The 13,715-nt window shown below is 43.8% G+C and overlaps 1 protein-coding gene across 1 annotated transcript in view; it reads left to right on the top strand.

Moving 5' to 3' along the window:
• The first annotated feature begins 2,295 nt into the window (after positions 1-2,295).
• spire2 (spire-type actin nucleation factor 2) overlaps positions 2,296-13,715 on the top strand; it is a 96,868-nt gene continuing 85,448 nt past the window's right edge. Inside the window, exon 1 of the mRNA XM_039656759.2 lies at positions 2,296-2,986. Within this exon, the coding sequence (XP_039512693.2) occupies positions 2,707-2,986 (280 nt within the window). The 5' untranslated portion in view covers positions 2,296-2,706. The remainder of the gene's footprint in view (positions 2,987-13,715) is intronic.

Raw genomic sequence — 13,715 nt, 5'->3', positions numbered from 1 at the left:
GGTAGATGGCGATCCCGGGCCGTCATACAACTGACGCTTTACCTTTAACGTCAGTTAGGTGACGGGTTAGGTTTAGGGTTAGGTTTAGGTATGGGGTAGAGTTAGGATCCCATAACCTCATCTACCGACGTTTAAGGGGGGCCCTAAAAAGGCGAATATTGACGTATGGTCAAAAGACGTCCCAAAACGTCAGTTATATGACGTCTTGGGATGAGACACCTACCAATAAGCAGCATGGTAGATATTTGACATAAGTCATGTTAAGTTTGAGTGTGTATTGGGTCCCTTAAAAGCTGTTCTGATTGACCAGGCCAATCGAAATGTTAAAATCGCTTAAAAACGTTTTTAGGGTTTCCCTATTCACAGGCCTAAAACAGGTAGTGCAACCCAAAATTTTCAATGTTAACATTCAGATTCATATTCTACACATCCAGACCTTTCAAAAAACGGTAGGCCTATGTAGCTTGCTGCCTATGTGTACATCCAAACACTTAAGGGTTTTAGTCGTAAGGGAGATCTGTAACACCATCGGTTTATTTTAAACAACATGTTTTAATAAGTAAAGTGCTATAGTGAAATCATTATCATATCTGACCCAACACTGCCTCTCTGAGGCGACAGTAAAAGTTGCTGTTCTAAAATAATGATTTATTTTGGATTTAACTTTGAAATAAGATCACATTTCACGTCTGGTTTAATTTAGTTTTTAGCCCATGTTAATTATTTGTTATATTTGATGTTTTGAAATAACATATTTCCCATTACTTTACCTTTTAAAATTATGAAATTGGGATGGGTTGGTGGAGAAGGGGAACCTTCTTGTTACATCAGAAACAAATGAATTTAAAGGGTCACTTCACCCATTTGCATTAAGCTATGTATCTTTAGAAACCCGGTCTTATTTTTGAATGATCATGGTTTATTCCCTTATTTTCCCCTGAGGTGGGAGAAATAAGGAGTTAAGTGTTTTATTTTCTGCTTATCGTAAAGTAAAAATCATAATTTTGCGTTGCGATAAGCAGGAAGTCATATTTCATTGAAATGACAAGAGACTAAAAACATTAGTTCATTATTATTCAAGGGTGTGAGACCCATAGATATCTATATAAAGGCTAGATATCCATAGACAGTAAAAGAAAGAATGATGAAGAATTTCAACGATGGCAATATGGATGGCTCCTGGAGGAAGTCTCTCAATCAGACGAGCACACAGATGTTTGTGTTGTCGTGATAGTTTCGCCTACAGAACATCCAGGTATCATGCAGTAATTCACCATACAGAAATAAATACAAACCAGGAGCAATTCACTATTAATTTGCCAATGTAACGTGAACGGGGTTTGTTGTTGTGGGAAGAAGGAGGCATGAACCGGCAAACATTTAAACATTTTAATAGTAAAATGAACAAACGAAAGTATAAGCCAGCATTACACACAACAGAAACAAAACATAAAATCACGTCTGTTTCTCTCTCGATCTGCCGTCGTTGCTCCCCATTTTATGCTTTCGCTTCTCCGTTAGAGACACGAGACCGGCGCGCGCCTCACAGGTGTCTTTCATTATCACTCACGCCACTGGCCTCGCGCAGCGCGCCGTCCTCTTACATCCCTCGCCCTTGATCGTCCTGCTCGCCACAGCCAACTAACAAGACATTTTGTGTGAAATTAATTTCAGACTCTGGTGACAGCTAATGTTAGCGTTGTAGACGGAAGAGTGAATTCTCAGTTTGCGCTGTTCCGGATTAGCGGGTGCAATGCGGGGCATTGTGGGACCTGTAGTCTTTTAATACAAATGCGCCCCTTGGTTATTTTCTTTCTTTTCTCTGTCAAGAGGGCACCAAATTAAAAAAATTCTTTTACTTTTCGACTACATACATGTTCCACTTTCAATAAAGATTAATGTTGCAATGGGTTAAATGCTCCTTTAAATAACCACAATACATTCATGTATTTTAACCATTCATGTTTTCTATTGGTGGATGTGATTTCACCAAAGTACAGCATGTTCCCACAAGTATATCAACCAATCAGATTTGAGGTCAAGTTTACAGATTTTGTCAAGTTGACCCTTTAGGGCAGGCTACTCATCATTTCCCTTCGATTTAGGGATAGACAGGGCTACGATTATGTTTTCAAAATGTTGATCCAGGAACATGCCTTACAAACAAAACCATCCTTTCAGTTGTCACAACAGCAGACTTCGATTTTTGGTTTTGTTTTGATTTTAATTTTTAGATTATTAAAAAACGTAATAACCGTTATATTCCATTTAAAAACAAAAACAAAAAACAGATAGGCTATAGCCTAAACAATATTCCAGATTCCAGATCCCCTTAGGTTATTTATATATGCTAATAGTTCCACTGCAAGTTGAGCTGATCTGCTTCATTGGTCCAGTATGTGGGTGGAGCTCAGAAACACTTTGCAGAGGATGCAGAAAACGACACCCATTCAGACATGATGCAGGAAACTTGACCGATGCGAAAGATGCATCACACAACAACACACATGGATGCAATATACTGTTAAGAAGTTTTATTTCACGCTTATGTTCTATGTTTAGCTATAATTGCGCATTCCGAGAGATGTCCTTCCGCCTCCGCTCGTCTCCTCATCACTGACTGACGCTTTACCAATGAACCGCAGAATCATCATTCTGTTCTCACACACGTTCAAGAGGATCCTAGGCTAAAAACCCGTCCTCGTCATGGCCAGATCAGCGAACAGGAGCGGGAAGGACGGAGACTCAAGGGTATGTGCTCCCGCGGAGAGAGGAGAGACCAGGGAACTGTCTCTGGAGGAGGTGTTGAAGTCTTATGAGCAGCCCATCAATGAGGAGCAGGCTTGGGCAGTGTGTTTCCAGTGCTGCAGGGAGCTGGGAGAGCTGGGCGAGCCGAGAGCGCCTGCGCGACGCGTCCTCATCCGAGATCTGGCTTCCATCATCCTGCACGGGGACGGGACCGTAACGGCACTCCTGGAGAGCAGCGGTGAGCTCTTGACATAATAATAAATAATAATAATACGTTACATTTATAGTGGGTACTCAAAGGGCTATATGGAAGGGGGGATCTCCTAAATCTCTCTTCAAAGTTTGAACATTCATTTATTCAAACTTTCGGTACACTTTATAAGGTTCATTAGCGTTAATATTAACTAAGAATGAACAACATTTACTAATACGTTATTAAAATCAAAGGTTGTAGCCTATATGTGTCTACATGAGTTAGCCTAATGCACATTAACCTTATTGTGTAAAGTGTTACCAAACTTTCCAATAACTCAACTGTCCTTCAACAGGCTCAAGAATAATGCAGGTTGAAGAGTTTCTTTTTCGGTCCTGAATATTTATATTATTCTATTTTACATGTATATTCTTGAATGAATTGCATCAGCAATTACTAAAACTTTTCCCCATAAAAATAATATAATAAAGTTATGGATTTGATATGAATACAGCACTAAGGCAGCACTTAAATTCATCCGTATTTTAATCCTAGTTTATCTTATTGATTCCTGAGGCATTCTTCTGCATCATGACTAGCTTTGTTCATTAATTATGTAGTGGGTGTCTCGTGTTCTTTTACTGAAGGCTTTGTCTTTATAAGAGAAACAATGTTTTTTGGTTACACTTTATTTCGATAGTCACTTTAGACGTTCTACTAACTATAAGTAACTTTTCAACTACATGTCAACTAACTCTCACTAGAGTGTTAGTATATTATAGTAGACTGTCAGTAGACTGTTAGGCTATGGTTAGGTGTTAGGGTTCGGGTTAGGAGAATAAGTTTACTTGTAGTCGCCAAGTTACTTAAAGTCAGTTGAATGTCTGTTGGGGGACCAACAAAATAAAGTGTTAGCAGATATTACTGATTCTGCTAATACTCTAATGACAGTTAATTTACATGTAGCTGAAAAGTTATTTATTTGTTGTCGAATGTCTAAAGTGGACTATCAAAATAAAGTGTTACCTGTTGTTTTTTTTTTGTTTTTTTTTATCAACATGTAAACAGCTTTAAAACTTAGCTATTATTTTACTCTAAAATACTGCATTAGGAGTGTTGTTGGACTGACAAAATCTACCACCAGGGGACGCTGCTGTGTTTGTAGTGTTGACTCTCACCCTGTAGTTATGGGTTCATGGATTCACAACCACAGCTTGACTGATAAAGCATGCTCTTACATTTGTTTATTTTAGTAGTATTTAGCACGGATTGTTTAAGTTAAATTACATATAAGAAATAATACCACACAACAAAATTTTCTCAATCAGAATGTGAATGAGAACCTGGGTTTAGTGCCCATTTCAAAAAGGTTGATCTGGATCAGAATGAACTTAATTTAGAAATCCCATTGTTTGCTTTCCAGGTTCAGGTAATCAATTCTTTCCCCCAAAGCAAAATAGGATCAGATCAGATCCACATTACACTTTTCAGATTTACATGCTCCAAATGGGTTTACGTTTCACAATAGGCTAACTATGAAAAGAACAACTGGTAGATTAGTCAGTGTGGTGTCACTTTAATGTTCATTTAGTCCATTTTCAATTTCCATTAAAGGTGCAATGTGTAAATATGTTGATTATCTATTAACAGAAATGCAAATGACATCCATAACTATGTTTTCAGTGGTGTATAAAGAACTTAATAAACCGTAATGTTTTTATTACCTTAGGATGAGACATTTATATCTACATAACCCCTGCTATGAAGGTCGACATATTGTGACGTTATGTTTCTACCGTAGCGGACAGCGAACAAACAGCGCTACAGAACGTGTTTCGTCACTACCTTGAAAGAGAAGCCGCAGAAACCTAGAAGCCATAGACACCATGAGTAGTGACTTTTCCTTTGTCAGTGGTGTAAAATATGTAGTTGGATTATTTCATGTAACCTAGTTCTCCTTCGCTGTGTTATGGCTTTGCTATGTGGGGATAAATGTGCTGGTTACTGTACGTTTGTGACACAGCTGAATAATACTCATGTCATTGACCGTAAAACAGTATGTTACAGGAATCACTAACCCGTCGATTTTGGAAGAGCTCTAAGTCGATAAGTCGAAGAATTTTCATAATCAGAGAAAAAAGCCTATTGTGTGTAGTGAATGGTGTCTGTGGGATGCGGAGGTGCGCGTGCTGTTACAATCATGCCATTTTTGCCGCGCACACCTTTTGACTCATGCGGACGCGTCGAGTTTAAACAAGGCTTTACGCTTTAACCCATTCATTCCCAAAGGCTGGGTCCCGACCCACAAGTGGGTCGCGGAAGATTTTGAATGGGTTGCCAAGTCGAGCACTATTTTCCAGTGTGCTATATACTCTCTAGATCAGGGCTATTCAATTGGCGACCCGCAGGCGATTGTGCGGCCCGCCAATCATCTCCATACGGCCGAGGGCACCCCAACCTCCCTCCTCCTATTTTCTGGTGGTGCGGCTAAATTTGGTTAGATTTGCGCGTGGCCGCAGTGGCGCGTGCAGCTTGACGATACGCTCTGTGTGTGTACCATGAGCGCTCCGACGGACCTGAGAGAAAAGTTTACAGTCCGAATATTTCAGCAGTCCTTATGTGTGTCCCGTATTTCTGTCGAGTGAACCAGCGATATTAATCATTCGTTGGTTTGATTATTTCCTTTCCATGAATTGGCCAAACGCATGTGCGTAACGGTCTGAAACGATTCGGATTTGTTCACCTGAAGCTGTTTCTCGGTCAGTAAAAAGAAATAGAGAACAAAACAGTGCTGGTTTCAGTTGTTTCACTAGTTTACTTTGAACTAGGCAGCACGGCCCAGTGGATAACGAAACGCAAAGCTTAGCTAAAGCCCGGACACTATTATTAAACAGCGTTGTCGTGACATCTAGTGAGAAGCGTTTCAATCGGAAACTCCTCTCTTCGAGCCCCTTTCACACAGCGAGTTGATCCCAGGAAATTGCCGGGAAATTGCCAGAACGCCTTCTGTGTGAACGCAAACACGACCTGAGATTGATTCTGGGATTGATCCCGGGTTGGGGACCTAGTAACATTGCCGTAATCAGTCCCGGAACGCGCGCTGTGTGAACAAAAGCCAGGACCAATGCCGTAAAGGGTGTGTCATAGTGATGACGCTCGTGCCATCGCGCGACTCTGTTGCTCTTAAGAAAGTTTGTGTTCGTCATCAACAAAGAAAGGACGAACAAATACCTGCAAACTGGAACGAAGCAGAGACCAGGAGCTCCTCACTATCCCGTACTGAAGCTGAAATCGTTCACCAGTTTTGTGGAACGGTATGCGCGTGTACATGTTTTCGACGCGTCCGTTATACGTCTCATCCTGACGTCATGTGTCTTCCCGGGATTTTTACGGGTTGTGTGTGAACTCACTCACAGATCCCGGCAAATCACTTGCAGTGTGAATGAACCGAAATCAAACAATCCCCGAACAAATGCTGGGTCACATTATCCGTGTGTTTTCTGGAATCTCTGTGTGAAAGGGGCTTTATTACAAACCACAAATCACTCAATGATTTTATCTAGTTTTAAATCGGATGAAACAGCCTTAACATTCCCAATAAATGTGGAATATTTATATTGAATACTATGTTATAGTCATTTATATTGCATTAGATTTATTAGGGGGGTAGAGGAATATAATTAATTGTGTGTGTACCTAGTTTTTTATCTGTTTAGGCATCTTTTTATACAGTGGTAGTGAGCCATGCATGGTTACAAAGTTTCACTGTCAGGATATTTTAATTTAAGCCTATAATAATTGTTATAGTAAATTGTGTACACTGTAATGATGAGAATATGAAAACAGTGAGATGCCCTGTCAACTCTTTATTTCTCATTTCACCTCTGCATTTCGCTTATTGTCAACAACAGGTTCATAAAAAAAAGTGCTTTGTCAAATATCTGTATCTCTTTTAAATAGTTAACTGGAAGCTTAACTGATCTTTAAAATGGTCATACATATTTTGTTAATGCATACATTCTCTTCGTGATATATGAATAGGCCTTATGTTATTGGGTCACAAAGATTTTTCGCCTTTAAAATGTGGGTCCCCAGAAAAAAAGTTTGGGAAACACTGCATTCCCTTCTGAAACATGGGATGGCCTTCAAGATGGCTGCCAAATGTGTATGGCAATGAGAGACTGCAACTGAATCCGTTAAAAATCATGAAAATGACTTGACATCCAAGTAGATAAGTGAAGTCTATGGCTTTATATGGACATTGGGATTTAACTTTTATGAGTATTTCCCAATATTTTGATGTTTTGGGGAACTTCTGACAATACTTGTCAAGACTGTGAAAACCAGTCAAATTCAAGATGGAGGAAGTCAAGAAAGCTCTGAGAGAACTGGCAAGGAAGATTGATGGAATGGCTGAAAATGTGGGCAAGATAAGTGATTTGGTAGAGGATGTGAAGAAACTAAACAACCTACTTGCACAAAAGGATGAGAAAATTGCAGAGTTGGAAAAAAGAGTTGATGACTTGGAGCAATATACAAGAAAAGAAGATGTGGTCATTAGTGGCCTAAAAACAACACACCGCACTTACTCTAATGTCACCCGAGGGGAGAGCAGCGAAGTTGATATAACAGAGAAAGAAAAACAGACGCTGGAGGACCAGGTGGTCAAGTTCTTCAATAGAAGGGATATCTCTATTCACAAGGAGAGTATCGCTGCTTGCTACACCCTCCCCAAAAGGAATGGACAAATGGAAAGAACCATCATTTTGAGATTTGTAAACAGAAAATAGAACTCTTGAAACAGGGAAAAAAAATGAAGGACACGCACGTGTATGTAAATGAGCATCTCACGAAAAGGAATGCTGAAATAGCCAAACATGCAAGGGCACTGAAGAAACAAAGGAAAATCCATTCAACTTGGACAAGGGACTGTAAAATTTGGATACGTACAAATGCTTTATCTGGTGAAGAGATGAAGGTCCTGTTAATTCGGGACCTCAAAGACCTGGAGAAATGTGGTACTGTCTAGCCAACAAGAACATTTTCTTGAGGCCCAGATCTATCTGAGAGAGGTTTGCTTCATATATAAAGAGTCCAACTTGGTGGTGGTGAGCAGATTTATGCCTTTCATCGTGTTCGAGAGACTTATACTGAACCAACTTTCCTATTACAATATGATTACCTGTTGGAATTTCATATTATATCCCCTAAAAAATTTTATTTTATGTTTTTGTCGTAGTTAGATTTTTCTTGGACGAATTGTTCTATTATCACTTTCACTGGTGTGTATGTGCATTGATCAGGATGTGTGAGATGTGTGAGGAAGAACGTTTGTGATCATATTGAACAATTACTATGCAGGAACGAGATATAGACCCAGAAATTTATCTCTTAGACCAAGTTACTAGAAATTGTTTGTATTATACTGAACACCAATTTAAGGAAAAATTTAACTTGGAAAATGGTATTTCAATCGTACATTTTAATAGCAGGAGTCTATATGCAAACTTTGAGAAGATCAGAGACTACTTGCAGCATAATACCATGCAATTTAACATAGTTGCTATTTCTGAGAGTTGGCTCAGTCATGATAAAGGAATCCAACTTGAACTAGAAGGTTATCAATTACATTATGTGAATAGAGTAAACAAAAGAGGTGGGGGGGTTGCAATGTTTGTGGATAAAAGGTTAAAGCATAGGATTGTCGAAAGTATGACGACTGTTATTGATGATATTTGTGAGTGTTTAACGGTGGAAATTGATATGGGTAAAATGAAGAATGTTGTCGTTAGTTGTGTTTATAGAGCACCTAACTCTGGTATTGAAAGCTTCAAAGAAGTGTTTGAGGCCTTGATTTTGAATGCCAAGCAGAAGGTTGCTTATTTCTGTGGGGATTATAATATAGATTTTTTAAATCCGAGTAAATCACCTGCAATAGAAGAGTTTGTTGATGTAATGTACAGTATAGGCCTATATCCATGTATAAACAAACCGAGTAGAATTACCACCCACTCAGCAACAATAATAGATAATATTCTCACAAATAATATGAGTAGTAAATTAGAAAGTGGATTGTTAATAAATGATATTACTGACCATCTGCCAATATTTGTACTCCATGAATGTAAACACTATAATTTGGATAACAGCAAAATAAATATACAGTGGAGATTAAGAACAGATTACACCATGAATAAACTAAAAAATGACTTGTTAGTTCAAGATTGGCAGAGTGTTTATGATGAAGGGGATGTTGATTTAGCCTATAACTCATTTCTAAAAATCTTTTTGACTTTGTATAATAAAAATTGTCCAATCCAGCAATCAGAGATAACATCTAAACGTCCAAGTAAACCCTGGGTTACAAGGGGTCTGATAAATGCTTGCAAAAAAAAGAATACTCTATATAAAGAATTTGTTAAGCATAGAACTGAAGAGAAAGAACTTAAATATAAGACATATAAGAATAAATTAACAGTTATCTTAAGAAAATGTAAAAAAGACTATTATAGTAGACTGCTGGAAAATAATAAAAACAATATAAAGGGTACATGGAATATCTTAAATTCAGTTATTAGAAGGAAAAAAACAAGTACTGGTTTTCCAAAAGAATTTATTGATAATGGTAAAATAATTAGGTATTAATAATAATAATAATAAAATTAATAATAATTCGGGAGATAATACCTCCACAAAAGAGCGATGACCCACAATATCCTGAACAAAGAAATCCAGCAACTATTTTTTTGAGAGATACTGATAAAACCGAAGTACTTGATATTGTTAATAACTTTAAGAATAAAACATCAAGGGACTGTAATGATATTGATATGCTTTTAATTAAACAACTAATTGCAGTTTGTCACAAACTAGAAGGACGCAGATGGATGAGAGTAACCAGGTTTATTGAACAGGTGGTAGGGTAAACAACAGGTGAGTAAGTAATGGAGAAAGTTCGGGGATGCAGCGGGAAACAGTCTGATGAAGTATATCTTATCTTGTGCAGGACGGAGAGACGGAGAGTGGAACCAGCAGACGGATGAACAGGAGGAGACCGGGAACCAGGAGCAGATGAGAGGCAGACGGGGCTGATGCAAGCGGGTAAGTAATCCTGAACGTAGCAGTGAGAGTAGCGGGAGTCTGTAGCCGTAGTATCGACGAGACCAGACGGTGAGTGACTGTGAGGAGTGAGTTTATAAAGGGAGGATGATTGGGACGGTGATTGATGCGGGCAGGTGACGGTGATTAGAAGGCTGGGGAGCTGGAACGAGTGGGCGGAGTGAAGGTGTCTGGTGCTGACGCAGATGGATCCGTGACAGTACCCCCCCCCCCACGGCCAGCTCCAGCTGGCGGACGGGACCGACGACGGGGACGACCACGGCCCCGGGGCGCTGGACGATCTGGGTGGGTGGTGTGAAAGTCCTGGAGTAATGAGGGGTCCAGAATGTCTTCCCGGTTGACCCAACATCTCTCCTCAGCACCGAATCCCTCCCAGTCCACGAGATATTCCAAGCGGCCGCCCCGTCGTCGGGAGTCGAGGATCTCATGGACTCGATAGATGTTATCGTCTTCGGGATCTGCAGGAGGAGGGGGCACCTCCGCAGCACCAGACCCTGGGGAAGAAGGAGAGAGAGGGTTAGTGTAGGGCTTCAGCAGGGAGACGTGGAAGGTGGGTGCGATGCGGTAGTGAGCGGGGAGGACCAGCCGGTAGGTAACGGGGTTGATCTGCCTCTGTATCGCGAAAGGTCCGATGTATCTGGGACTCAGCTTCCGACAGGGCTGTCGGAGACGGATGTCCCGGGTGGAGAGCCAGACCAGTTGTCCGGGAAGGTAGTGAGGGGTGTCGGCGCGGCGAAGGTTGGCCTGGTTCTGGTGTCTCCGAACAGCCCGCTGGAGGTGAGTATGAGCTGAGTCCCAGACTCTCTCGCTCGTCTGGAACCAATGGTGGACTGCTGGGACGTCTGATGGTTCTCCTGACCAGGGGAAGAGTGGAGGTTGGTAGCCGAGTATGCACTGGAATGGGGTGAGTCCGGTGGTGGTTTGTCGGAGAGAGTTCTGTGCATACTCGGCCCAGGGCAGGTAACGACTCCAACAGTCCTGATGATCGTGGCAGTATGACCGCAGGTATCTCCCTATCTCCTGGATCTTCCGCTCAGTCTGGCCGTTTGACTGGGGATGATAACCCGAAGTGAGGCTGACGGTCACTCCCAGAAGGTTGAAGAAGGCCCTCCAGACACGGGAGATGAATTGGGGTCCTCGATCGGAGACAACGTCCTCTGGGATACCGAAGTTCCGGAAAATGTGCTGGAACAGCGCCTCCGCTGTTTCAAGGGCTGTAGGTAGGCCAGGAAGGGGAATTAGCTTGCACGCTTTAGAGAAGCGGTCTACTACTACTAGGATGCAGGTGTGATTGTCAGACACGGGCAGGTCGGTGACGAAGTCCACTCCGAGGTGGGACCAGGGTCGAGTGGGTATGGGAAGAGGGACCAGTTTGCCTTCTGGGAGATGACGGGGAACTTTGGCCATGGCACAGACTGAGCCTCCTTTGACGAACCGGGAGACATCCTGGGCCATACCCGGCCACCAGTAGCGCTGTTGGACGAGCGAGAGAGTGGACTGGCTGCCTGGGTGTCCAGAGCCCGGAGAGGAGTGAACTGAGTCCATGAGGGACAGGCGTAAACGAGTTGGGACATAGACCCGTCCCTCAGGACCTCCCGGCGGAGCAGGTTCAAGCTGTGTGGCTTCGGCGATGTGATCATCCATGCTCCACTGAATGGGGCTGACCACCACGGCTGGAGGGAGAATGGTTTCGGACTCAAAAGGAGGGACCTCGGGTTGGAACTGACGCGAGAGAGCGTCTGCTTTCACATTCTTATCTCCGGGGCGGTAGGTGACTGAGAAATTGAAGCGTGTGAAGAACAGGGCCCAACGGGCTTGACGGGGATTGAGTCTCTTGGCCTCTCGGAGGTACTCGAGGTTACGGTGGTCCGTGATCACTGTAAAAGGGTGTTGGGCTCCCTCCAGCCAGTGCCTCCATTCCTCCAGCGCGAGTTTGATGGCCAGTAACTCCCGGTTGCCGATGTCATAATTCTGCTCCGCCGGGGACAGTTTCTTGGAGTAGAAGGCGCATGGGTGGAGTTGAGGTGGATTCCCCTGCCGCTGAGAGAGGACCGCTCCTACCCCCGAGATGGAGGCATCCACTTCGACGAGGAACGGTAGGGCCGGGTCCGGAAGGGCCAGGGTAGGAGCGGAGCTGAAGGCGGATTTAAGGTCTTGAAAGGCGCGGGTGGCTTGGTCGTTCCAGGATGGAGACTTGGCCCCACTCTTGAGAAGGTCGGTGAGGGGAGAGCTGATGGGACTGAAGTTCTGGATGAACCGGCGGTAGAAATTGGCAAACCCCAGGAAGTGTTGAAGCTCCTTACGGGTGGTGGGTTGTGGCCAGTGGAGTACTGCTTCCACCTTCCTCTGGTCCATGGTGATTCCGTGGGGAGTGATGATGTAACCGAGGAATTGGATGGTGCTTTGGTGGAATTCGCATTTCTCCAGTTTGAGATAGAGGTGATAATTTCGGAGCCGGGTGAGTACTGTTTGGACGTGATGGATATGAGAGGTCAGGTCGGGGGAGTAGATGAGGATATCGTCGATGTAAATGATGACAAACTGGTTGAGGAGATCGCGGAATATCTCATTCATGAAACCTTGGAAGATGGCGGGTGAGTTGGACAATCCGAAGGGCATCACGAGATATTCGTAGTGCCCCGCGGGGGTGATGAAGGCGGTCTTCCACTCATCTCCTTCCCGGACTCGGATGAGGTTGTAGGCACTACGAAGATCTAGCTTGGTGTAAATGGATGCCCCTCGGAGTTGTTCCAGGGCGGCTGGGACCAGAGGAAGAGGATAGCGGAATTTGACAGTAGCTTGATTGAGGGTACGGTAGTCGATGCAGGGGCGCAAGCCTCCATCCTTTTTCCCCACGAAGAAGAAGCTCGAAGCGGCAGGGGACACAGATGGTCGGATGAATCCGTGGTCGAGAGCCTCCTGGATATACTCCCCCATGGCCTTCTGTTCCGGGATGGACAGAGGGTAGATCTTACCTCGCGGTAGGACCGCCCCGGGCAGCAGATCGATCGCGCAGTCCCATGGCCGATGTGGAGGTAGGGTGGTCGCTTGGTGTTTATCGAAGACATCCTGGAACGCCCGGTAGGGAGAGGGGATCTCGGGAGGATGTCCCACAGGTGGGCTCTCCACGGAGGTGGTGGAGAGGGGAACGGACGGAGTGGTGGCAGGAACGGAGGTTCTCGTCACAGATGGCAGGCAGTGATGGAAGCAGTCCTTACCCCACCGTAGAATCTCGCCGGTGGACCATTGGACATGTGGGGAGTGGATCTCCAACCAGGGGCGTCCCAGGATGATCTCGGCCGTGGAGCCCTCCAGCACCAGGAAAGATATCTCCTCCTTATGGAGCCAGCCGATCTCCAGTCCCAGGTCGGGACTACGATGTCCTACCCGGCCACGCCCCAGAGGTTGACCGAGGATGGTCTGTACTTGCAATTGGTGAGGAATGGATCGTTGCCTGGTTTGCAGCCGGTCTAAGGTGGACAGAGCGATGAAATTGGCCGCTGATCCGGAGTCGATCAGCGCCTGAACTGAAATGGAACGGTTCAGATAAGTGATAGTGGCCGCCGTATATTTCAAGGAGGAAATGGGTAGTGGTAGGTGGACTGTACTCACAGCGGGTCGGGGTGGACGTATGGGGCAGGAGGCGAGTAGGTGG

Source organism: Pimephales promelas, chromosome 25 (assembly GCF_988280905.1).
Source record: "Pimephales promelas chromosome 25, fPimPro1.hap1.1, whole genome shotgun sequence".
In the NCBI taxonomy this organism is placed as follows: domain Eukaryota; kingdom Metazoa; phylum Chordata; class Actinopteri; order Cypriniformes; family Leuciscidae; genus Pimephales; species Pimephales promelas.
Note: the sequence above shows the minus strand (reverse complement) of the source record. Positions and strands in the feature narration are given on the sequence as shown.